The sequence below is a fragment of the Rattus norvegicus genome, chromosome 11 (assembly GCF_036323735.1).
Source record: "Rattus norvegicus strain BN/NHsdMcwi chromosome 11, GRCr8, whole genome shotgun sequence".
NCBI classification, from domain to species: Eukaryota; Metazoa; Chordata; class Mammalia; order Rodentia; family Muridae; genus Rattus; species Rattus norvegicus.
Genome location: NC_086029.1, coordinates 48,741,259 through 48,767,199, shown reverse-complemented (window position 1 = coordinate 48,767,199; position 25,941 = coordinate 48,741,259). Strand labels below are relative to the sequence as shown.

General features: G+C 45.2%; 2 protein-coding genes across 3 annotated transcripts in view; both read left to right on the top strand.

The window, feature by feature from the left end:
- Positions 1-11,026, top strand: part of Brwd1 (bromodomain and WD repeat domain containing 1) — a 97,519-nt gene extending 86,493 nt beyond the window's left edge. Inside the window, exons 41-42 of one of the 2 annotated variants that reach the window (XM_006248186.5) lie at positions 133-1,059; positions 9,012-11,026. In XM_006248186.5, coding sequence (XP_006248248.1) covers positions 133-1,059; positions 9,012-9,388 — 1,304 coding nt within the window. In that variant the 3' untranslated portion in view covers positions 9,389-11,026. Of the gene's footprint in view, positions 1-132; positions 4,309-9,011 lie in introns of those variants that run through there. The other variant, NM_001371922.2, reaches the window with a different exon arrangement.
- Positions 11,027-12,159: 1,133 nt separating this feature from the next.
- Psmg1 (proteasome assembly chaperone 1) lies at positions 12,160-21,619 on the top strand. Its single transcript, NM_001399237.1, has 7 exons — positions 12,160-12,322; positions 13,741-13,847; positions 15,176-15,327; positions 15,902-15,964; positions 17,412-17,610; positions 19,011-19,147; positions 21,434-21,619. The coding sequence occupies exons 1-7, from the start codon at positions 12,186-12,188 to the stop codon at positions 21,506-21,508; spliced, it is 870 nt and encodes a 289-aa protein (NP_001386166.1). The 5' UTR covers positions 12,160-12,185; the 3' UTR covers positions 21,509-21,619.
- Positions 21,620-25,941: the final 4,322 nt, after the last annotated feature.

Below are 25,941 nucleotides of genomic sequence, written 5' to 3'. Positions count from 1 at the left end.
ATAATATAACCTCACTGTGTTGGTAAGAAATCTGCATTCAAAGTGTCTTAAATGTTAAACATTTAATTATTACTTCAGAAATTCTTATGAAATTCTTATATCAAATATTAAAAGAATACTCTTAATTTTTAGATTCTGTATCACGAGAGAATGGACAAAGAAAGAAAGTTTCCCGAAAAAGGTTCTGTTCCAGTGACTCAGAAAGTAATCTACAGGTAATCCAGAAGTCACCCATAGACCAAACCAGTCCCTCCAGGATTACTCGAAGTGCTGGTATGGTTACTGATAAAACGAAGCTCACAAGTGATGCAGAAGATGTCAGCTTAGAAAGTGTGTGCACTCGAAGCAAAAGGAGAAGGAAAAAGCCTGTTCGATTTGCTTGTACCACAGCAAAGTCTATCCCGAGCAGTGAGGGGAAACACGCACGTTGTGAAGTGCCAGAAGAACAGTCTGCCTGCAGGAGCTCGCTGGCTGAGCCTGAACAGCAGGGGAGTGCAGAGAATGCCAGTCAGGCTGCAAATGCAGACTTGGATTTTGAAGGGAGTTCCAGTTTTGAACAAACAAAAAGCATTCAGAAGAGGCAAATGGACAGTGTCTGCATAAGGGCACCTTCTAAAACCCAAAACTCCTCTGCTGGGCCTTCTCAGGAAGATCCCAAAAGCCACACCCAGGATAGTGATATTAGCTTGTCTTCTGAGTCAGTTTTGGCCCAGAAAGCTATTGGAGAGAATAACTTTGAAGAAGAACTGAACTATGGGTTAAGAAGGTGGAATGGCAGAAGGCTCAGGACATATGGGAAAGCCCCACTCAGTAGGACAGCACCAGTTACTCCCAGTCTACAGGCCGCAGCAGAGGTCAGGGTGAAGAGGAGGAGAGTGCATCCTGAGGTAGATGGTGAGGACATACCTGGACAAATGGGGAGTTCAGGATGTGGACCTGACACCAGTCCCAAGTCATCAGACTTGGGATCAGTAACTGAATCTGATGTTGACTGTACTGATAACACAAAAGCCCAAAGGAGGAAGAAAAGGAAAGGGAAAACAAGAGTGCTTAGCCAAGGTAAACCACCCTCCACATCTAACCCACCCAAACCTGCAAGACATCAAAGACAGAGTAAATGTCCTAGGTTAAATGTGGATGACAATGACTGGGAGGATTTGGACTATGCAAAAGCTAAAAGAGTTGTTCGGCGCTCAAAAATAAAAACGAGAAATCAGGGTAGGAGAACGGTGAGATACCATGATGGGGAAGACGATAGAAGCATAGAGAGCGCATTAGAGCTCACTGACCGCACCTTACGACCTTGAGAGCCAGTGTGCTCAGTAGACTGACTGGAATGTACTGTGAAAGCTGGCTTACAATTCAGGGAATATATTTATATTTTTCTATGAAAAGTTGTGAATGTGACTAAATCATGACTGTTACTTTTATTTGCACTTGCTGGTTTTTGAAGCAGCATTCAGCACAGGTGCCAAAATATGCTTCATTCTGGGGGCAGATCTACTTTGACAGTATTGACTACACACAGCAAGAGTTGGGAGACACGTTAAACACTAGACAGCTGGGTTATCCAAACCAGTGAACATTACTTTTGTGGTAGCAGTGTCACACAGTTATTTCTGAATTTATCCCGAGGTGGTAGTTTCTAAACCCCTGCCATGTAGTAGGAGAAAAATCCACATGACCTATGTTTACAGAATCTTGATGAATATTATGTGCATACTGACGTTATAATCATGGCAAGTGTGACCATGATTAAGTAGGCAAGGCACCTACCACTTTTTTTTTTTTCTTTTTTTTTTTTTTTTAAAGCGAATCCTTTCCCTGGAGACTTGAGTAGATAAAGTATACATTATACATTATATCTGGTCATTTTTATTGACATGGCTTCTACTCCCCCTCTCCCCCCAAGTTCTTGTCTTTTTTTCTTTTAAGGCAAACCTGATGACTTTCATGTTTATAAACTTGAATTTATAAAGTGCTTATAAATTATTTTACACGTTTGGAGTGCATATTTTAAAGGTCTAAGGTGAGAACATAGTTATAATATTTTCTTTTAGATTATTTACTAACAAATTGTTGGTTTTTGTCCAAGATCTACTTTTCATTAGGATTCACCAAATTCTTGCTCTTCCATAATCTTACTCTGAAGTAGAGAAGTCTGTGTGCCTTAGATTTAGGGGAAGTGTTCTTTAATAAGAGTGCGTAGGGCTAACGATACTTCAGTTCTATGTAGATTTCCCTTTGTCAAAACTATAGAGTTGAGAGTGCAATTGCAAATCCTATCTGTAGGGAAACAGCTTGAGTGTCCTCTCCATCCCTGAGCCTTGCTGCCCACTGCACCCTGAGCATCCTGAGCTTGGGACACTCGGTGAATCTTAGTTTAGTGACCTCTAATGGAAGAAACAAAGCGAGTCTGAAGTCCTTTGGAAGTGAAGTGTCTCCTCCTCCCCGATACCACAGAACACTTACTTTTTAGCCCTGGTCTTGTCTTTAATGGACTGATTATCTTTGGTCTACTGGTGTGTTGTTCTTCCCGGTGGGCTTCTCCTTGCAAAGCTTCCCATGAGTGAAAGGGATGCTGCAGTATGCACATTTTGAAGTGCTCTCTGACTTAGTTGTGTTTGGTTCATATACAAGCCACTCTTTTCTCCTGTTTCTTGAGGTGACAGATAGGAAAGCATGTGCTGCTCTCTAGTGTCCTCTTTGTTGTCATGTCTCATGGATTTCATTGGGTATGGTAGGCAGTATTCTTTATTCTCATGCAAGAGGTAAGATGGTTTTGGGCATTCCCAGCTGTGGCTGGTAGGTGCCTCTCTCTCATACAGAGACGAAGCTGCTTTCCATGGAGCTCTCACTAGACAGATGTAAGGGACAGACAGGGTCAGCTATCTGACTGTTGATGGAATGCATTTGATTTCCCTATGGCCCTCAGGATTTACCTCCATGGTTATCATTATCTGCAAAAAGGCACCCAGAGTCCACAGGTGTAGATGATGTGCACTCTTTCACCAAGCTTGGGTTTTATTCACAGAGATGTTCTCATTTGGGGACTAAGTGTTAACTGGTTATTGATTGTCTATTCAAACACTCCTTTCTGAACCTTTGGTCCAGTTGTGTAGAAGCATGTTTGATTTCGTCAGATTAGAGTCTGTCAGAGAGCACAAGTGGACCTGGTGACCTTGAGAGTGTTGACAGCGGCTTTCAGCTTGTGAAGTCAAGATGTGGGCCTGTGAGGAAGTTATGTGTGGGGTTTTGCTCCCCCCCTTTTTTTTTCTTTTTGGTTATGGTGCTATTTCTAACATTAACTTTGAATATGTGACACACTCCTGTACCATTAAGGATGATTAACAATAGTTATAATGTTTACATTGAGCACTAGGTGTTTGAAATGCGCAGGGATTTAATGCACAGATGTACTTTAATGTTAGGATCAGTCTTTTTGAGAAAGCTGTAAGGTGAATATGAACTGGTCCAGAAATAAGTGCTCTAGCTTCTGTTGCACTTGAAGTAGTTAGTGGTGTGTATGTAAAAGGAGCCTTTTCCTACTCTAGTTTTGTATGTCCAAAGTCCTGTGATTTTATTCATTCATAACTTTTAAAAGAAGTTTGAAGTATTCAGGTTTGTTTTTTTTTTTACTTCCGTTGAAAGATTACTATTACCAAGCATATTAAGAAAAAAAGATTTAAAAGGATTTCCCCCCTATATCTTATTTTAAAAGGTGTACTCACAATGTGTAGTAATTTATGAATAAAAAGAAAATGTATCTCGTTTCCAGGTAATTCCTAGGGTGGTCATTGTTGTTATTTTTAAAGTGGAAAACCTCTGATCAAATAATGTCTGAAGTTAGTGTGATCTTGGAAATTGTGACACAGGTCTCTTCTGTAATGGAGTTTGCACCTAGAGAAGTTGGTTTTGAATAAGACATGTTTTTAAAAAGCACTTCAAGACCTAGAACAACAATGTATCAGGTTTATAAATAGATCCATTCATCACTACCAGAGGGTTACATTGCAGAGAGGTCCATATGGTAGATACCGCCAGCTACACTGTCCACAGTCTGATGTCACTAAGCCTTTGTCCTCTTATATGGCTTTTAGGGGAAGGATGGGCTCACACCACAGTCCCAGTTTCTGTGGTGGTCTTTTTCTTAAGTCACTGTACTGTATGATACGAAAATTGACCTGGATTTTACTTTCGCGCCACTGCAATTTCAATGTGATTGTGTCACCTGGAAAAAGACATCTGAGGTTTGTAATGGAGTAGAATGCAGAACATTAAAGATGCACGAGGTGCTGTTTTCCTCTCCCTTCAGTGTCCTGATTCTGCCAGGAACAACCCACAGGCTCGAGGAGGGCTTGGCCTTGTCCTCCTTCAGTGATTGAAGTGACCAGCTCCATTCTTTGATCATTAAACCAGCATATTGCAGAGATCTGCTGAGGTTTATTTAGACCTTCAGCTTTGGCTGTGGAGAGCCGGGAGTAATAAAGCAGAAACTAGTCAGCACCATAGTCCACCCAGTGTTCCAGAATACACGGACCAAACCAAGTCCTCCAAAGCAGAGGGAAAACGAGGCAGTGTGGACTCTTAACTAGGCTAGTTGTGAGTCCCAAGTGCAGCTCATAATTGTCACTAAGAGGACTGAGTATAATGCTGGTTAATTTAACTTGGTTAGTTGTGGGTCCACATGCAGTCATTGTCACTAAGGGAGGACTGAAAGGGTCTAATGCTGGTTAACTAAACTAGGTTAGTTGTAAGTCCGCATGTAGTCATTGTCACTAAGGGAGGACTGAAAGGGTCTAATGCTGGTTAACTAAACTAGGTTAGTTGTGAGTCCACATGCAGTCATTGTCACTAAGGAGGACTGAAGAGTCTAATGCTGGGGCTGTGTTGTTCTTACATCTTAACATTTTTAAATTCTTACAAGTATTCTAAGGACACCTGGGAATTCTCAACATTAAAGGGATTTTAAAAAACACAACAGTCGGGGTTGGGGATTTAACTCAGCAGTAGAGTGCTTGCTTAGCAAGCACAAGGCCCTGGGTTCGGTCCCCAGCTCCGAAAAAAAAAAAAAAACACAAAACACAACAGTCTCTTGTATAATCTGCAAAGCCTGTATCTAATACCACATTGATTAGAAAATTACCTCCTTACTTGGAGTCTTCTTGATCAAGGCTTCATTCATGACATTGTTGGTTGAGCCTCAGAGTCTGGCTGCTACAGACTCCCTGCCTCTCGTTGACTTGAGAGTGAGTGTGACAAGACTCTCTAGGCTCCACTGAAGCTTTTTATAGCTGGGCTTGCTGTGCTTCCTGAATGCATGCTAAAGACTAGGGGGTGTTTTGGTTTTTGTTTTTTTTTGTTTTTTGTTTTTTTTTTTTTGTTTTTTCTTACTTGATTGGCTGGTTTTTTTTTTAATTAAGGCTTTTGACCTGTATTAGTATTTTAAATTTTCATTTTATGTGTTTCCCTGCATACATGTCTGTGCCATGTGTGTGCACTGCCCACAGAGGCCAGCAGAGTGGTAGGTATCAGATCCTCTGGGAGTGGGGTTATTACAGATGGTTGGGTGGGTGCTGGGAACCGAATCTAGGTTCTCTAGAAGAGCAACCAGTGCTCTTAACTGCTGAGCCATTTTTGAGACACAGTTGTCTTCAAGAGAGTATGTAGCCTTGGCTGGCTTGGAACTCAAAGAAATCCACTTGCCTTTGCCCCCTCACTTCCGGATTAAAGGCAGAGCTACCACAAGCAGTTTATTAAAGCCTTTGAATTCGCCCACTTTAACTTCCTAATTTTAACAGGGTCTGTTACAGACTGCATGGACTATGGCGGCTCACCTCCTTCCTTCAGTCTCACAGGGAGTTTAGACATTTGTCCATTTTCATCAGTGTTTTAAAGTTGAAAGGACCTTTACTTTATATATGTATTTTTAAATATTTACGTATAGAGTACACTCACTCTTTCTGTCTTCACACATACCAGAAGAAGGCATCAGATCTCTTTACAGATGGTTGTGAGACAGCACATGGTTGCTGGGAATTGAACTCATGACCTCTCTGGAAGAGCACCCAGTGGTCTTAACCACTAAGCCATCTCTTTAGTTTCTAGACATTTACAACTGTAGGGCACCCACTTGATTTACTGTCCACCAGCCACAGCCACCAGTAATAACAGTAACATGTACACAGGAATAGGAAAACTCCCATTTTGGGTTGCACATCTTTTGTCAGGTTTGATCTAAATACTTACGAGATGCCGACCCGTTTAACATTATCAAATGCTTCCACACTATTGACTTCTACTTTACACTTGGGGAGATGTCGGAGTACATTTGGAACATGAATAGTCCTTCGAAAGTGGGGAGTAACATTTTAAGCAAAACAGTCCTGCCCATATCAGTGTTTGTCCTTACCACAGTCTGTTCTAGAACACTGATCTTTGATTAACTGTTTTAAATGCAAACTTGAAACTGCTGAGGGAAACTGTTCAGGAGACAGCAATGTCTCAAGGTCTTCTGAGCTGGCCATGAATGTGACTAACCTTACATTAATCTGTTGTTGTAACGCACTGATGGACTGGCAGCTTAACAAGTTTTTGTTGTTCTTGTGTGTCTACGATGTGTGTGTGCTTGCTCATGCATGCCATGATGTGGAGGCCAGAGGATGGCTTGTGAGCGGGTTCACTATTCCACCTTTGCACGGCTTGCCCGGGTTGCTCCAGGCCTCTGCAGCAAGCCTTTACCCCTGAAGCCAGCCATCTTGCCAGCCCTGTCTGTTTCTCTCAGGACTACCCAGCAGTGCTCTCAGCAGCTTGGCTAGTGCTGAGTCCCCATGCAGCCTCCAGCCTCCCTCATGTTTTCTGTGGAATTCCCATTTGTTAACCTTTGAACTTGAGATTTTATCACCTGGAGTTCCTGTAGATGGAATCCTAGACTTTTCCTACTTAGGACAGAAGTTAATTGAAGTTCTTTTCCAGGGTACTTTAAATTTTTTCTTTTCTGCAGATTGTTAGCTTTTCCCCTTTGTCAATTGGAAACAGCATTAAAATGTCTCTTAAGTGTTTGTCTTTACCGGGTTGGTAAGCGGCCAGCACAGGTTCTTCCATCACATCTGAAATAACTACAGCAAACACATCATTTCTTGGGAAAGATTTTTAATTGTGATGGGGTTTTATCTACTACACATTACTTGGAGTGAACCAACTGTCTTAGTTTTCTTCATATGCAGTGTATGGGTGTTATTTGACTAATATTAGTAGAATTCCTTAAGAGAGGGTACATGCTTCCCTTAATTTTGCTATATTTTAAAAATGCACTTCTATAGCATACTTACTTATATCCTAGCATTTGCCCAAAATGGGTTTACTGTTCATTTTGCATTTGGTATTAATGGAGACACCAGTGTATAATTTTTCAACTTTTAAGAAAGTCCTCTGAAGGTAAAACCAGGAAGGCACTTTGTTCCTACAGAGCCCAGTGAAAGAGCATGCTTCTGGAGTCACGTCACACCAGCCTAGCAAAAACAATGGAAGTTACATAACCTTGACCTTTCGAGGGAATAGTCTCCTGTTTGGAAGAGGTTGTAGACGTCAGGTTGAGCTTTCAGGTAGCTGGGAACAGGCTGGGGCTCTGGGAGAGCAGCCATTGCTACCTTTTGCTTTCTGTTTCTCTGTAGCTCTGATTGTCCTAGAACTGACTATAGACCAGGTTGGCCTTAGAACTAAGAGATCTGCCTGCCTCCTTGCATGTGGGAGTGCTGGGATTAAAGGTGGTGTGCCACCACACCTGGTGCAAAAATATATTTATAGTCAGGTGATGCGGGCAAGCAGCCAGGCCAAGCTTGCTTAATAGCTCACCAAAAGGCTGCCTTTTCCTGGGACTCTGGTATACCAAAGACAGACATTGCCAAGTCCTCCACATGCCTAAGTGACATTTTAGTGTTCTACAGTCTGTACTGATGCAGCCGTCACATTCACGTCTGACTTTCTAGGACTGTAAGACTAGTTTTAAGAAGTCCCCAGAGTTCAGCTGGTAGCAGACACATGAAGTGTTGCAGCATTTGAAATTTGAGACTTCTGCAGAAATACAAGATTTGAGCTCCCATGTCTGGCAGACAACTCTGACTTCCAACCATCCTTGAACACCGCCACGATCTATGAAAGGGGTCGATCTGCCTCTTCAGTGATATTTTGATAACCCCTTCAGCATATGTAGCTCATCAAAGGACTTACTTCCTTAAAGGACCCTTCCTTGAGCCTATAGTGCTTGTAGATTGCTAAGACAACCATTCCCACGTGGGCAGAAGGATTCTGCCACAAGTTTGAAGTTCAGGCTTCCCAGTTGTGTAGTGTTTTAAATATTGGAGAGAAGTTAAGATTAAGGCCTTACTAAACTTGGTCGAGTCAGTAGTTTTGTACCAACTCGGTAATTTAAGTACTTGAATAAAGGAAATGCCAGTCTTGGAGTCCATTGTCAGAAGTGTTCCTTTCCTAAGTTACTTCAGAGTGCTACGTAACATTTCAAAATAGGATTAGAAATGAAGCTCAGAAATAGGAACACAGGATTCTCTTCTCTCCTTTTCTCTCTTGGATTTTCTAGACAGGGTTTCTCTGTATAGCCCTGGCTGTCCTGAAACTCACTCTATAGAGCAGGTTGGCCTCAAACTCGGATCCGCCTTCCTCTGCCTCTCCAGTGCTGAGACTAAAAGGCATGCACCGCCGACGACACCACCATCACCAGGCTGTCACTCTCATTTAAATCTAAACATTTAGAAGTACTTGTAGGTGAGTAGCTTTATGAGGCTGAAGGTTTTCACCTCATTCTTGCTGGCCATTACCAGAAATGGCAATGGTTGGTCCACAGAGGGAAGCAAATGGAAGTTGTATGCCTGTCAAATCAGCTTTTAAGTCGTTCACATAATTAAGACTGGCTCAGGGCTGTTGTTGAGGAATGTATACAGTACAGTCTTGTGACAAGATTTCTGTATTTACTTGAATTTTCACTCATTTTTCAGAATCTGTTCGTAAAGACAGAGAACCCCATACAAAAACGAGGCCATGTATGTTTAATGAGAAGGAAGCAGTACAGATGCATAGTGACACCCTGAAACCAAAAACGGTGCCCGAGAAAATCCCCCGCAGATGTGCTGCCATTGCTGCAAATAAAATAAAGACGATGTGTAATCTAAAGGAAGTGGTCTCAGGACCAGAGAATGTCGGCATTAGGACGAACAGCAGAAAACTGCCCTATCGACAAGCCTCTGCTGCGGCTAAGAAAAAGTTACTGAGTGTTTATAAAGAGGATGATGCACTCATACATTCAGAGAATGAAGAGGAGGTATATCTTAGGCGGTTCAGATCCCAGAAAGAAAAAGCCCAGCAATCACCCTGAGGTAGAGAGGGTACCAGAAGTGTCAGAGCCTCCGATACCTGCAGCTGCAGTCCATTCCCAACCCTAAACCATCCCAGGACCTTCTGAACAATTTTGTGAAAGCCATTTCTCTGGGTCAAAGTGGGATGGACGATGGTTTCCAGTCAGCCCTACACAGTACAGCACAGGGTGTTGCAAGGAGGTAGGAGGCAAGGACTGTGTAGTCAGGTGAGAGGCCTAAGAACCCACTTAATGTAAAGCAAAGGCTTGAAGCAGCTTGGTCCTCTAGGAGATATAGAAGCGTACGGGATATATGGGGAAACGATGCTAATTTCAATGGTCTACCCTCACGGTCTGAAAACTAGGCCATTTCCAAAGGAGGGAGGCAGGGAGCCTATGACTGCTGAATTTTAACTGGATCCAATTCATGTAGTGCACATCCTTGGGGACTAAACACAGAAAGAACTGGGGAAGTCAATGCTGGGGTGTTACTGACTTCTGAAGAGGAGTGTGAGAAAGACTGTCATTAATGTCTTATTTATAGCATTGAATTCATACTGAATGATAGCCACCTGGTAATGAGTAATTCAGGGAATGTATCTTTCTAAGAAAGCTCTCAATGTGACTATTATTATGACACTTTTTATTTCTTCTTCTATGTAGCAGCAAAGATGTAGAGGCCAGACTTATAGTCAGAAAATAGAACAAGATACACTCATCTCTTTAGCAGTTAAATCCTGTTTCTCACCTTTTCTCTACTGCTCCTTAAAAGTCAGAAGTGTGAACACTGCAGGTTCATTCCAATCTCACCAACAAGCCAAGTGTCAGGAATCTGGCCTCCAGTGTGGCCTTTGCCACTGTCACAGAATCTGGTCACTGTGCTACAAATGTTCAGCCTACTGAGGGTGTGTGAACTTTAGTCTGTTGTTCATAGCTATTGGTTGACATTAAGGTCACCAGACGTGACCTGTGAATGTACTGTCAAGTCTTTTAATGTTGCTGGAGAAACTTATCTTTCCTCAACAGTTTGTCTTTCCCATTAAACATAGCTGTGACTTTAGGGGTAATCTGCATGTGTAAAATCAAAAAAACAAAAACCAAAACAAACAAACAAAAAAAAACCAAATGGAACCTTAGGGGTGTGTCTTTCTTCATTAACAGTAATGCATATTTCCCAGTGACATGTGTGGCCGAAGGGTCCAGATTACTTGAGAAACTTGTTTGTGTTTGGTTGCCTGCCTGCTTGAAACAAACAAGAACACAAGTCAGAATATTCCAACACAGTGTGTGTCTTTTTGTCACTCACTCTTCAGCATCTTGTTACAAGCACAGGAAGAACTGCTGCTCTCTTTTTTGGTGCATGGTTTGATTTTTTTTTATTATTATTTTTTTCTGTTGAGCGTTGATGAAAAATTTGATCCCAAATGTCATAGAATTACTTTTTGGGCAATTATATCCTCAAGAAATGCCATGAGATGAAAATATGTCAGTCTTATGAAGACATGTGAATTTTGGCAGTGTGAACTGAAGGTTTGAATTTACGGTTTGCCGCGGTAGGGCTACTTTCTGTCACCATCTGATCCTGTCCAGCCTTTTCTAATGGAATCCCTTTCTGGTTCAGCCTTTAACTGGAACATAATTTTTTTCTTACCCTCTAAAGTGTTTGGTCTCTTTATTGTAAAACCTCTCCTGGAAATGTGTACAGAATTTAAAGCTTGGCCAATGGACCACCACTTCCATATGGTTTAGAATCATGTTTCAGATTTCTGTTAATGCTCTTTTCATGTGTGACTGAGATCAATCAAGTATCTTTATCAGCAAAATATCAGCTTAGCCACACAAAGAGAAAGCCAGGTACATTTGTCCCTCAGCTCACGTATGTCCACTAACCCTGGAGTCTGAGTCTTAAGACACCATAGTTATAATCTTATGTGTGCTATAGCTACATGTAAAATGTCCTATTTGGTATTAATCTGCTTTTTATTAGTGTTTGAGGTTTATTTTTAAAAAGTATTTATGTTAAAATTGATATGCTCCCCCCAATAGACTTTATCGTTTTTCTACATCGTGAGAGATTTTAAACAACTTCCCAAGAGTTTTGATTTTAAAACGTCCCCGATCCCGAAATATTTACTTACTTTAGTTATATTTTACTAAACAGACCCTATTTAGGCAAGGCAGACCCTATTTCCTCGCAAGTAAATCTAGAATGTGTTTTTATTTCCCACTGAGGTCCCAGTTTCCTTTTTCCTCGTAGTCGTTTGCTCTTGTGAGAGCAGTATTCGGTAGAGTTTTTTTGTCTTCCAGCACACAAGCCAGAAAAACACATTCTTTCTGTCATTAAAATAGAAAACTGGGTTGGGGATTTAGCTCAGTGGTAGAGCGCTTGCCTAGGAAGCGCAAGGGCCCTGGGTTCGGTCCCCAGCTCCGAAAAAAAGAACCAAAAAAGAAAACAGTGTATATGAGTTACACATGGCCAGGTTTTTAAAAAGCCTAGCCTTGCAGCTTCACTCATGTCCTCTGGATCCGCTTGCAGTCATCACCCCTGGAGCTGTCTGTGCTTCACTCGCAGCTCTGGGTTTCCTCCACGGGTGGGTCCTTGCAGGCGGGCGGCGGGATGTGGAGCGGGCCCTGCGTGCCCGGGTCAGCAGGGTGACGGAAGCGCGCCGCGGAACAGATCCCGCGGCGGACCGGAAGTTCTGAGACCTTCACCCAGGCTGAGGGCGTGGCCTGGCTCAGGCGGGTCGGGGGCGTGGTCTGAAGGGCGTGGCTGGGGCCGGCGCGCAGGCGCCGTCTGGCCGCGCGGGGCTGAGGTGCCATGGCTGCTACGTTCTTTGGTGAGGTGGTGAAGGGGCCATGCCGAGCTGGGACTGAGGAGGAGGAAGAGGAGGAGGAGCAGAGCAGGCGGGACACGCCGGAGGACCGGGAGGTCCGGCGGAAGCTTGCGCGGAAGAGGTCAGGCTCCGGGAAGGCCTCCCCACCGGCGGGGCGAGCATCAGGCGGTGTTGGCCTGCCGAGTGCCCTGCGTTCACGCTGGGACGCTGACAACCCAGCAATGCTTGCCCTCCCTCCACCCTACGCTTTAGGTTACGCCGCGTGTCCGCCGTATTTCTTGCAAAACTACTGTTAAATACACAGAAATGAGGTTATGCCGGCCCCTTGGCCAAGGTTTTACCACATCCATTTTTTCTCACACCACCCCTACTAGTTTCCAGTTAGGAAACTCTTCCTAAGCATGCTGTCTTTATGCGTATTCATTTATTTTGTTTGTTTGTTGCTGGACCAGAGGTTGGAGTTGGGTGCCCGGTGGCGTTTACCACCTTTTTGAGAAATCTTAAATTGAACCCAGACCTCACTGTTTCTGCTTCACTGGCTGACCTCCAGACCATAAGAGATTATCCTGTTTTCCCAGAACCTTCACTCTCGACATTTAGGTGGGTTCTGGGATCAGAACTTGGGTCGTCATGGTTGTGGTGGCAACTTAGCACCTTCCCTGCCCCAGATATGCTAATAAGTTTTCAGTGTCATACCAGTTCACAATCAAATTCACCTAGATTTTTAAAATATACTTTCTGGTGATTTCTGTCAACTACAGACACTTTTGGCACTCTGTTTCATTTACAACAACCCCCTCACCACCTACCCACCCCCCCTCATTTTTGGTTCTTGCACTTGCCTCTCACCTGGTTTTCTCTGGTGTTAGCTGGTGTTGCTATCTCTGACTGTGGCATGATCCTCCTATAAGCCTCTGTGTCAACACCCCTGGGTGACCAGCTCTCTCCTGTCAGGATTTGGGTACTGAAAGCTGTGCTACAGGGTTAGCTCTGGGTCCCCTCTCCCTTTTCAAACTCTTCCCGAGAGCCTCGACTTGTCCGATGGTCAGGCTTCACTTGCTTTTGTCACAACTAAATGCTTCAACGTTTGTTTGGACACTTGGCCACGTTAAGCATTTTGCTGGCAGGAGTGTTTGAGATGCTTGTATGAAGTTTGTTAGTAGTTTTACTCATTGAGTCTGTGAGTAGTCATTGCCTGAGCCTACAGTATTTCCATTCGCCAGGCCACCCAGGACACCGTTTCTTTTATCTAATACCATCTATCAATCCAGCTATCCACTCATCTCTCTTCTGTCACCTACCTATTTACCCATCTGTGTATATACGTTGTGTATATTGCACCTGCCTACCATATCTATATAAGTCGCATGTCTGTCCACCATCGATCTCATCTGTCTTCCATCTATGTGTGCATCCAGTTCTATATAGCATCTGTCACTTTTCTCTTAATCTGTCTGTCTGTCATTCTATTACCATCTCTTCCAGTGTGACGGTCGTTACAGTGAGTGACATTTGTTTACTTTTGTCTCTTGCTGTCAGGGAGGTGAAGCTTCTCCGAAGACAGACAGAAACATGTCTGGAGGCTGTGCTCCTAGAGAAGCACCCTTGCTCCAAGTTCATCCTTGCAGTAGGAAGTAACGCCACGGGTAAGCGCCAGTGTCAGGGGTAGACGTCCTGTTGGAAGAATGTTTCTTCCTACATCTCGTATGTATTTTAAAAGGATCCCAGCAGGCCCTGGGCGTGTGGCTCAGGTGGCACAGTGCTTGCCTATGAAGCACAGGACCTTGGGTTCGAATCCCAATACTGTATGAACTGGGCGCTGTGCAACCCTAGCCCTCAGCAGGCGGGAGATGGCAGATGGGAGCACGGAGAAGTTCCAAGACCGAGCCGGGCTCCACAAGGCCCTGTCTTAAACAGCCACAGTCATTTCAAGTAAGGTAGATTGCCTGTTTTTCCATCTTTGTAATGAGATTTAAAGGAAATACGCTTAGCTTCAGAATTACAGTTCTAGGCCCCGTTTTCCAGCCTGCTGTGTCCACACGTCTAGCAGTAATCGTAAGCATCTGGAACACTTCAGTTCTAAGGTCTTTGAATGCATTTATTGACCTGGTAGGTTGAAAGTGGAATAATGTGAGTTTGCTTGGAACAGTGTTGTATGTCAGTACACGTGGAGACCTTTGTAACTTCAGTGGGTTAACAGGCTCTGAGGAAATCATTTGGGAACTCTAGTTAAGAGCTCTTGCTCTGTAAGTGAGCCCTAGGACTTTAGAGATTGTGTAAGTAACAGTAGGCTCACCCGTTATATAAAGGTCTGCTTGCCTAATTGTTTTAGAGGAGTGTTCCATTGTGAGACTAGTACAAACTCTGCAGACATTGTCGCCTGCCTTTCCAGTCCCTGTTTGTAGTTTTGTGTGGAGAGTGTAGACTTTCACTCCTCAGCCTCAAATTTTGTTTGCTCCAAAGTGGTCCAGTTGGATGGTCTATAATATTTTAAAAAGAAATTTATGGCAGGTATGGTGGTGTACTCCTTTAATCCATACTGTACTTAGGAGGCAGGATGGGTGGACTTCATGAGTTCAAGGCTAGCCTGGTCTACAGATGGAGTTCTAGGACAGCCAAGCCTACATAGAGAAACCTTGTTTTGAAAAACAAAACACCCAACAACAAAATTTAATTATGAGCATATTTTTGTGTGTGGGCTTACTCAAGAGCATAAGCCAGAGGAGGGCACCAGATCCCCAGAGTTAGAATTACAGACGGTTGTGAGTCACCAGGGCTGGATGCTGGGAACCAAACTGAGGCACAGCAAGAGAAGTTGTCAGAGTGAACTCTGAACGGTCTCTCCAGCCCCCAGGCAGACGGGCGATCTCATGATTGCTTCAGTGGTGAGCTCTGGGGTGGCTGAGCTTCAGTCTGAGTAGGAAGTATAGCTCACGCAGCAGACGCCAGTTCACGTGAACATTTCTCTCCACAGCGTTCCTTTCATCGTTTGTTATGAACTCAGGAGTCTGGGAAGAAGTCGGTTGTGCTAAGCTCTGGAATGAATGGTGCAGAACTACAGACACTGTCCACCTGTCCCCTACAGATGTTTTCTGTGTGTTTTATCAACTGAAATCAGATCCCTCGGTATGTGAGACTTGACTTAAAATTCTTAAAACACAGTCATGTAGGCACGCCCTCAACAGCAAAGCAGGTTCTCGTGCCAGGCCTCTCCCCTGCCACTCAGGGTATTCTCTATCCTGATAATTCGTTTCTAATGTCTCAGGGGGATTCAGGCCTCATTTTTCAATGTTAGGCTCAGCAGACGAGCAACCTGCTGTGCTACCTCCTATTGCTGTAACAGATGCCTTAATGACAGTCAGCTTACAGAGAGAAAAGGCTGCTTTGGCCTGCAGGTTCCAGTGCTTGACTGGGGCCGACCCTTTGCTCGAAGGCCTGCCGAGGTGGGGAGAGCTGGGGCTCCATGGCAGGTCTGCAGGGGCCGACAGCCGAAGCCAGGGCCAGGAGCAAAGGAGCTAGATGCCACACCCTCTCACCGACACAGCTAGTGACCTCAAGGCTGTTGGCCCTCTGAGTGAACACATGGGGCTCTGGGGGCTTTCTGCTCCATAGGTGATGACGTCGTTACTGGTGTTTAGGAGGTGCTCATATAATGGCAGGACCAGGGGTGTGTGCACTGAACTCTGGAAATTCCTTTCAGGTTCTTCTCTGCCAGTGTAGCTGCTACATTGCTGAGGATCAGCAGTTCCAGTGGTTGGAGAAGGTAAGAGGGAGAGGACCTGAGGGAGAGGACCTGACTCGCTAGTCCTGTGTACCAGCCGTTCTTGCGGGCGGGGGGTCTTGTCACTTAGATCTTTGCAGTCAAATATTAGATAAGAACTTTGTTTCTTTAAGAAAATATTGTAGGAGTTTTGTTATGTTTTTTTAAATATTTATTTATTATAGATGAGGACACTATAGCTGTCTTCAGACACACCAGCAGAGGGCATCGGATCTCATTACAGATGGTTGTGAGCCACCATGTGGTTGCCGGGAATTGAACTCAGGACCTCTGGGAGAGCAGTTAGTGCTCTTAACCACTGAGCCATCTCTCCAGCCCCCCACCCCCTTTTTTTTAAAGGAAAGTTTGTAGCCAAGTGATGGTGGTGCACACCTTTAATCCCAGCACTCAGAGTCAGAGGCAGGTGGATCTCTGGGAATTCAAGGCCAGCCTGGTCTACAGAACAAGTTCCAGGATAGCCAGAGCTACATAGAGAAATCATTTCAGAAAAGCAAAAAAATAAAAGAACATGTTTAAAACGAGCAGCACAGCAAGGTACCTGTCATCATGTCAGACTCTGCTGTCGCCTAGCACAGAGGAGAGGAAAGCATCAGGGGCCTTGAGAGGGTAGCCACCATTCACTACCACACACCCAAGTGCACACCACACCTGTGTTTCTTAGCATTAGGTATGGTTACAAGCTCTCATTTTGGAAAATTGAATTCAGGGACTTAGGAGAAAAACTATAATTTGGGCAGTTATCTATTATATATTGAACATGCCTTCTCCTGAATGTTTTATATTTCATATATAAATGTTTTATATTTCATATTTTTTAAAGTTTTGGAATATTTGTATATTTGGAATGACATGTCTCAGGGATAAGTTGACTCAAGTTTAAACAAAAGTTCATGTTTCATATATAGCTTAAACAGAGTCTATAACATTTTAAAGCTGTGAAGTTTCATGGTACGAAGCTTCCCATGGGGCCTTGTCCCTAGGCAGGCAAAGGTTTTGGCGTTTGACTGAGGAATACTTACTGCATCCATACTTTGCTGCATACATTCCTCATGGCTGGCACAGACTTGTTTTCGGTAGAAGCACAAGTGTATATTTGTGTGGGGACAGGGTGCGTGCAGCAGTCAGATGGTGAGTGCGTGCCCAGAGCTTCACCATTTACCTCTTATCCCACCTGTCAGTAAGGAGGATGTGTCCAACACCACCTCTGTCCATTTGAACGTGGATACCAAAATGAAGCTCATCGTTGCTCGGGGTGGCAGTCACAACTCAGGTCAGAGATAAGAAAATGAAATGAAGATTGCTTAGCTGCACTTCAGAGCGTGGTCACAGGCAGTCTGCTGCACGCCTGCAACATGAAGTGTTGCTGTCTGCTGCAATGTTTATATTGTGAGAAAAAATTCAATTTAACATAAAATTCATGTTCTCTTAGGTTTTCGGCTTCCGACCCAGAAAGAACATGCAGGTAACAGTTCTCACGTGTCGACACATCACAGAGTATAAGACCTGCGAGTCTACCTACAACCTTTCTTCTCCTTTCCTGAGAGCCCTAAAAACTCAGAAATTCAAAGATACCGTCTACTGCCCACTGCTGGAACAGCCGAACATTGTGCACGGCCTGTCTGCAGCAGGTGGGACTGAAGGTCACAGCCTTCACACTGTGTCACGGGCTTTATTGATGGCTGTTGCTTTATAAGTAAATACTTTATGAAGTACTTTGTCTGGTCTCGGCTGGCGGCTCGTTGCTGTTGACTCTTTGGGTCTGTGCTGGCATGGACGTGAGAGTCGGCTTCTCAGGATGCCCTGGCTTACAGTCTGACAGCAGCTTGCGCTCTCTGCTGCTGTGCCTCTTTCCAGTTTCAGATCCTTCAGTCTCAGCGTGGGACCCAGTGTTAGACGTAGGTTATTGGTATGTGAGAGTTAGCAATTTAAATTGTCAAAGTAGAAAGTTTTGGATGTTGACGCTTGATTGTTAATCTTTTTTTTGAAGATTTATTTATTTTATATATGCAAATTGTTGCTGTCTTTAAACGTGATTGTTAGCCACCATGAGGTTGCTGGGAATTGAACTCATGACCTCTGGAAGAGCAGTTCTTAACTGTGGAGCCATCCCTCCAGCCCCTTGGTTGTTCTTCTTAACATTTTCATCATGCTTCTTATTTATGAGTTGCTTCTCTAGTGACAAAATATCCACTTTATGGGAGAAAGGGTTATTCTGGCTTACAGCTGAAGGGGACACGTTCCCTCATGGCAGTAAGCGCTGAGGCCATTGGGCACATTGCATCTGCATCAGGAAGTAGAGTAAGGTGAAGCTTACTCAGCTCCTTCTCTTTTATCCCTCAGCCTTTGGCACTGTGGCACCCACAGTTAGAGGGTCTGCCTGGGTGACCCGGCAGGCATGTCCAGAGCCTTGTCTCCCAGGTCGTTGTAGACCCTGTCATGCTGACACTACTGACGTCACAGCACTGCTCACACATTATGTCAGAACAGGGTGCCATTGCTCTCAGCGCTGTGTTTCTGCTAAATGCACTTTCAAGCGTTACTAGTAAGAGAAAACTAGTTCACATATGCCTTATATATTACTCTCCGTGTCCCCTTACAGAGAGCATGAAGTCTATTCTAATACTTCAGCTCTTACAATTATGATGGATATTCAGAAAATGAAAAATAAAGATAATATTTACAAAACATATTACTAGGGAGGGAGTTGGTTTTGAGTTGGTTAATTGGGTCAACGTGATAGTAGGTACCTTGACTGAAAGAGGCAAAAATAGACTTTCTCAGAACAGTTTTTATTATTTAAAACATTTAACTTAGGAATCTTGTCATAGAGCTGGGCAGTACCTGCACACACCTTTAATCCCAGCACGTGGGAAGCAGAAGCAGGCAGATCTTGGTGAGTTCAGGGCCGGCCTGGTCTACAGAGTGAGTTCCAGGACAGCCAGGGCTACAGAGAGAAACCCTGCTTAAAAAGCAAAACCAACCAACCAACCAAACAGAATGAGCAGTTTTTTCCCTTGTGTGTTTGTAGTTCTGAGCTACTGTCAAGTGTGGAAAGTCCCTGCGGTTCTGTATGTGTGCTACACGGATGTGATGAAGTTGGACCTTGTCACAGTCGAAGCTTTTAAGCCCATCTTTTCGTCCAGGAGCTTGAAATGCTTGGTGAAGGTAAGGTTGCTGCTCTCCCCATTAATAGCTGAGCTATCACAGTGAACTGCATGATGGGAAATGCCTGAGCAGCACGCATGGCTGGAGCTTCGCAGTGAGCCACTTAGAACGTGTTGTTTCCTCGCCGTGCTCCAGCTGGTCCTCACAATGAGGTGGAGGCTTCGGTTCTGTGTGCGCATTAGAGTACACAGTGACATCCCATGTGCCCTAGTTTTATTTATGCATGTGGGTTAGGCATGCACGTGCCTGTTGGGAGTGGAAGTTACAGGCGTTATTAGCCACTGACATGGTGATGGGAGAGGAACCCAGGTCCTCTGCCAGAGCCCGAAGTGCTGTTACCTGTGGGCCATCTCTTCATCCCCGAGTTACTTCAGATTTAGCTCCTTTTCCAGTGGGCTTGTGTGGCTAGCTAAATTGCATTCTCCCATTTAGCTGAGGCTGTGTCCCTCAGGGCTGGCAAGGGTTGTCTGTTTCAGCTGTGGATGGTGTTCTCAGTAAGTGTCAGGACTTGCTCTGAGATTAAAAATCAAGTGTCATATCAACTTGAGAATGATTTCCTGCTTTTGCCCTAACATGACACCTGTGGCAGGTGGGATGACAACCCTGGAAGCCTTGTCTCTTGTTGGAGTTAGCAGTCCACCATGCTGCCCACACTGGCCTCTCCCAGTGCTGGGATTGGAGGTGTGTGCCCCTGTGCCTTGTTGGTTCTGTTCTCTTTTTTAACAAATGATTAGTGAGTATGTGTGGGTGTGAGGTGGAATTCAGTGCTGTGTATGTGTTTATGGTAGGTCATCGGTGTGTGTGGGAGGGGGTTGGTATGGTTTAGGTCATCGGTGTGTGTGTGTGTGTGTGTGTGTGTGTGTGTGTGTGTCTGTATATGTGAGTGTGGGTGTGTCTGTGTGTGTGTGTGTGAGTGAATTGTATGTGTGTATGTGTGTGTGTCTTTGTGTATGTGTGTGTGAGTGTGGGTGGATGTGTGAGTGAGTGTGTGTGATTGTGGGTGAGTGTGTGTGTGTATATATGTGTGTGTCTATATTTGTGTGTGAGTGTGGGTGAATGTGTGAGTGAGTGAGTGTATGGGTGTGAGTGTGTGTGAGTGTGTGTGTGTGTGTGTGGGTGTGTATGTGTGTGTGTGAGTGTGGGTAAATGTGTGAGTGAGTGAGTATATGGGTGTGAGTGTGTGTGTGTGTGTGTGTGTTTGTGGTAGGTCATTGGGTGAGTGTGTGTGTGTCAGGTCTGGTCATTGCTGGGTGTCCTCCTCTATCGCTCTTCACCTTGTTCTCTAAAACCAGGAGCTTGTGGCTCTGGCCAGGCTGATAGGCCTGTCTGTCCCAGGAGTCCTGCTGCCTCTCTTTCTCAGCACTGGGGATGGAGGTACTTGTCAGTCAGTATGCACGGCATTCACACAGGCTCAGGGGATCTCAACTCAGGCCCTCATGTTCTTGGGACACTTTAGCTGAGCCATCTCCCTGGCCTCAGTGCCATCGCCTTATGGACTAAATACAGTAGGCCTGAGTTAGTGCATGGTTTATGGTTGGGAATAGGAGTTATCTTGGACCCTACTATGTGAGCCTCACCTCGGAAGCTCCATAGACAGGAGGAGGTGCTGGCTCGTGATGGCAGGCACATGCTGGGAAGCATGTAGAGTGGCTTGCTTGGAAGGAACAAGAAGTCACCCCTAGAAAAGGCACCTGAGAGAGGTTCAGTGGAGCTGACATCAGATGTTAATGGGGAGAAGTGAGCGGAGAAGCAGAATACAGAATGTGAGGAGGACATGAGCCACCGTGTGAGGGTTGGTTGGGAGGGTCTGTGTGAGAGATGAGGTGTTGAGGGACTGCAGCTGTGGAGCAGTCGACAGTCTTTGGAGGGTTTGGGCAGGGGAATGTGTTGAATGTGTTCTAGTTCAATTTCTGTTGTTGTGATAAAATATTCTAACCAAGAGCATCTTTGGGAAGAAAGGATTTACTTGGCTCACACTTTGGGCCACTGTCCATCACTGAGGGAAAGGAGGTCAGGTCAGGAATGGAAGCAGAAACCATGGAGCTATGCTGCTGGTTGCTCACTAGCAGGCTTGTGCTCGGCTGTCTTCCTTATGAGCCCAGGGAGTGGTGCTACCCGCAGTGGGCTGCCTCCTACATCGATGATCGATCAGGACAGCCCCTCAGACATGCCCTCAGCTTGAACTACTTCACTGTGCCCTTTCCATTGAAGAAGGCAAAAGGCAGCTCACACGGGTGTATGTGACGTGGGGCCTGGTATTCGGTGACAGCTGTTTTCTCTTTCCAGAACATCCCTGAAAGCACAGAAATACTGAAGAAGCTGATGACTACAAATGAGATTCAGAGCAACATTTACACATGACCCCACAGATGTAGCCATGACCTGCCTGTCCAGGGGCAGCCACTGCTGTTTTGTACTTTATTCTGGCCTGGGATGTTTTGAGGGTAATAAAAAATTTAAAATTAACTGTAACTATTTTCTTAGTGATGACATGTCTATAACTGAAATATTACCAAGTCAGTCATTTTCATTATTTCATTCATTTCACTAGTGTTTGGTCATTTTCTTTTTAAAAAAGTATTATTCTTATTTTATGTGTATGTGTGTGTGCAGTGTCTGGGACTGGACTTACTGATGGTTGTGAGCCAATATGTGGGTCCCAGGACTGAACCCTGGCCTTCTGCAAGAACAACCAGAGCTTTAGCTGCTGAGTCTTTCTCCAGCTCCTTCCTCCCTCCCTCCCTCCCTCCCTCCCTCCCTCCCTTCCTTCCTTTCTTCCAAAGGTGATACAAATTTTTGAAAAGCTCTAGACATCAACAGGTTGTAGCAACACTGGAAAGTATAGTTAGGTCAAAAAATTCAGCATATGTGAAAGTTAGTTCCTGGATAGGAGAGGTTCTGGACATCTGTGAGATTATATAGATTTCGGTTATTCTGTGCACAAAACAATTGGTGCTGACTTAACAAGGTCTTATTTGCTCAAAGTAAAACCCAGAGAAAAAAGTGTCCTCTCTTTAGGCAGTGCAGCTGACAGATGTGTCTCTTCTTCAGTGAGTGCTGCTGACAGGTTGCTCCTCAGGCTGACTTTGCCAGGTGTTGGTTTGTATATGCTCCGCCCAGGGAGTGGCACTATTAGAAGGTGTGGCCTTGTTGGAGTGGGTGTGGCCTTGTTGGAGTGGGTGTGGCCTTGTTGGAGTGGCTGTGGCCTTGTTGGGGTGGCTGTGGCCTTGTTGGGGTGGCTGTGGCCTTGTTGGAGTGGCTGTGGCCTTGTTGGGGTATGTGGCCTTGTTGGGGTAGGTGTGTCACTGTGGGCATTGGCTTTAAGACCTTCAGCCTTGCTGCCTGGAAGCCAGTATTCTGCTAGCTGCCTTCAGATGAAGATGTAGAACTCTCAGCTCCTCCTGCACCATGCCTGCCTGGATGCTGCCATGTTCCCGCCTTGATGATAATGGACTGAACCTCTGAACCTGTAAACCAGCCCCAGTTAAATGTTCTTATAAAAGATGCCTCGGTCATGGTGCCTTTTCAGAACAGTAGAACCCTAACTTAGGGTTGATCACATTGTCCCCAGAAATCCTCAACCCTTGAACGTTCATTGTTTCCTTCCCCACTCATCTGGCCAATAGGATTTGCCAGTCTTTGGAATGCAGAAATTAAGGAACCGAGTCGCAGGTGATGAGCGGCTGAAGGGGAGTTGCATCAGCTGAAGTAGAGCTTGCTGCAGGGCTTGTCAAGCTGGAGATGTCAGCTCTTGGCAGGTGAGCACAGAGCTCAGGGCAGTGGGAGGCCTCGGCCGGAGGTTAATGACACAGGACATCTGCAGATAGACTGCTCTGTCCAGTGGGCCTCGCCTTGGTAATGCCCCAGGCAATGAGTGAGATGGCCTAGGGAATGAGCTCACAGAGCAAGAGGGGTATGTCTGGGCTCAGTGGGGCCGAAGAACCAAGAATGGTGAGGACTGACTCACTCTGCATGGAGCACACTATAGGATTTGACCTACTTCTGCCAGTAAGTTGCTGATTTGTTGGTCTCCCCTGCCCCTGAGATAGATAGGGTAGCATGTAGCATTGGTTGTCCTAGAACTCACTATGTGGACTAGACTGACCTCAAACTCCCAGAGATCCACCTACCTCTGCTTCCCAAGTGCTGGGATTAAAGGCGTGTGCTGCTGCACTTTGCTGTAGGTTTCTAATTTGAATGCAGGTTATCTAAGAAGAGAAAGAAGCAGGATAAACTCAAATACAGGTCTAGGTTTTGTCCCCTGCTGTGGAAATTTAGTCACTGTTGTAACTATGGTGAGGTGAGTCCTTTTCAAAGCTCTTTGCCCCTGAGGGCTCCGTCCCTGATTGGGCTTGGTGAGCTTGTCCCCTCTTGTTCTCCTTCTGTTCTCTGCTGTGTGAGGGGTGGTGTCCCTCCAATCCGAACAACACAGTATTCGGGGTCCATCCTGGAAGTGGAGTCTGGGCCCTTACCAAATGCTAAATCTGCTAGCGCCTCCAGAATCACAACCAGGTAAACCTCTGTTTGCTATAAATTTCCTAGTTTCAGGTATTCTGTTCCAGCAAGGTAAACAGCAAGAGAGGACATTCAAATTTAGATTTTAATCTTTTATGCCAGTGGACAGTCGTTTCTAAATCACATTCAAGTCTGACAGCTTCGATCTGGCAGGTATGGAAGGAGGAAGTGAGAGACCATGGAGGATCCCTGGCGCTCCTGCTTCATGGAGAACAGGTGGCAGATTTTCAGTTTGGACTCACCTGATGAACGAGGCTTTGAGAATCGATCAGATGAGCTGAGTGAAGAGCCTCCTAGAAAAGAAGGGACTCATGTCCTGTGGGGAAACTCTGCTAGTTAAGGTTTCAGTCTACCACGTCTAGATAATGCCTCTGAGCTTGGTGCAAAATGGAGGACTCCCATTACCAGCAGGCCTTCCCCTCTCTGAGCCTGAGCCCCCACACCTCTACCTGGGGAAGGTTGAGTAGTCCCTGGCAGACCTACAAGTTCAACGTCCTTTTTGCCAATAAGAGCCTCCTCAGGCAGTACCTGGGGTTCCTGGAGTACCTCTCCATGCAAATGAGGCGTTCACAGTACCTTAAACCCCAGCCAAGGAAACTGCCCTAAGAAAACCCCTCTCCCACTCTCCAAGGTTCATATATAGCCCTGGTTCGACTGAATAAAGTGTCTGCACACTAGCTCAGGTCACGTAAGAGAGTTTCCTTCCAGCCTGGGGCGCAGTAGACGCCCTGAGGAGGAGGATGCAGAACGCTCATACCACACCGGCTCACCTGATCCTGCGTAGCCTCTCCATTTAATAATCTGACTTTAGAATGCCTTGTCATTAGGTCTCCATGTTGGAACCGATTACTGGCATCCTAACTGTAGTTAACCGCACATGCTTTGCATGTGAGACATAATAGTGCCCTCTCTGATGACCTATTTAATTTAAGACCTCTCAGGCACTGCTTAGTTATAACTGCAAATTAAAGCCTCGGCCAGTGTCCTCCACAGGTTGATTTTAGTGAAAGCTCAGGGAAATGGCGCTCCTTGACACCCAGAAGAGGCAAGTGGGAACGTTTTGATGGCAGTCATGCCTTTCCTGAAGGCTGCCTGGGGCAATCAGTGTGTGCTTTGACTCCAGTCTCACAGACTGTGAGAGGACAGAGAGAAGGTTGGATGCAACAGCCCAGCGTAGTTACTTGTGGGAAATCCTGACTTTCACCGCCAAGGGTGGGTGACAGCCTTGGTTAGTTGAGAAAAGGACAAATAATGACTAAATCTACCCCCTGCAACTACATCATCACTTGTAGAAGCCTCATCTATCACAGGGAAAGCTACTGTGAGAACCACAGGGAAGGGAGCTGACTCTTGCTAAATGCCTGTGGTAGAAAGGACACAGCATCCAGGTACTTAGGTCTGTCAGCTCTCAGGGCAAGCAGAACTGCCTCTCCATGTAGGACAGGGGTTCCTGGCTGGACCTGCATTTTTTTTTTCTTTTTAAAAATAATTTTTCTCTGATATGTATGACTATGTCCATGTGTGTATGAGTGCAAGCATTTAAATACCGTGGCATACATGTGGAGGTCAGAGAACACTTATGCATGGGTCCTTCCACCTTGTCTGAGTCAGGGCCTTATTCATTGCTGGGCTTCAATATGTTGTTGGCTCAAAATAACACTCAAAACAGCAGTCTCCCATCTCCTGTCCTTTGGGGGGGGGGTCTGTCTTTCTTCCTTCCTTTCTTTCTACAGATTTATTTATTTTTGTTATGTGAGTACACTGTCGCTGTCTTCAGACACCAGAAGAGGGCATCAGATCCCATTACAGATGGTTGTGAGCCACCATGTGGTTGCTGGGATTGGAACTCAGGACCTCAAAGTGAATTTTTTCTTCCTGGAAGCGTAACTTTCTATAGCTGACAAAGAGTGAATTCCAAGCCTCAGGCAGGCTGGGTTGTGAAGGACGGTTGGGAAAAGAACAAAGAACTTCTTTTTTTTTTTCCCCCGGAGCTGGGGACCGAACCCAGGGCCTTGCGCTTCCTAGGTAAGCGCTCTACCGCTGAGCTAAATCCCCAACCCTGAACAAAGAACTTCTTAATCCCCTGATGTTTAACAGTTGGGTGTTAATCACCAGAGGCCTGCAGCTGGGGGCTTCAGGATAACTTATTATTTAATAGTAAGCAACTTTTACTTTTGAAAAACAAGTTTTGCCCTCCCACGAATGCTTCCCTATGGCTGCTATCCAGAGAAAACTGGTACTTGGGCAGGCTCCTGGCATGTGTGTACCACAGTATACAT

What these genes read in the sequence shown, in the direction of transcription:
- Psmg1 (NM_001399237.1), top strand. Translation starts at nt 12,186, where the DNA reads ATGGCTGCTACGTTCTTTGGTGAGGTGGTGAAGGGGCCATGCCGAGCT. An exon ending in AACTGAAATCAGATCCCTCG is followed by an intron (nt 15,328 to 15,901) that starts GTATGTGAGACT and finishes AATTCCTTTCAG; the next exon opens with GTTCTTCTCTGCCAGTGTAG. An exon ending in AGTTCCAGTGGTTGGAGAAG is followed by an intron (nt 15,965 to 17,411) that starts GTAAGAGGGAGA and finishes ATGTTCTCTTAG; the next exon opens with GTTTTCGGCTTCCGACCCAG.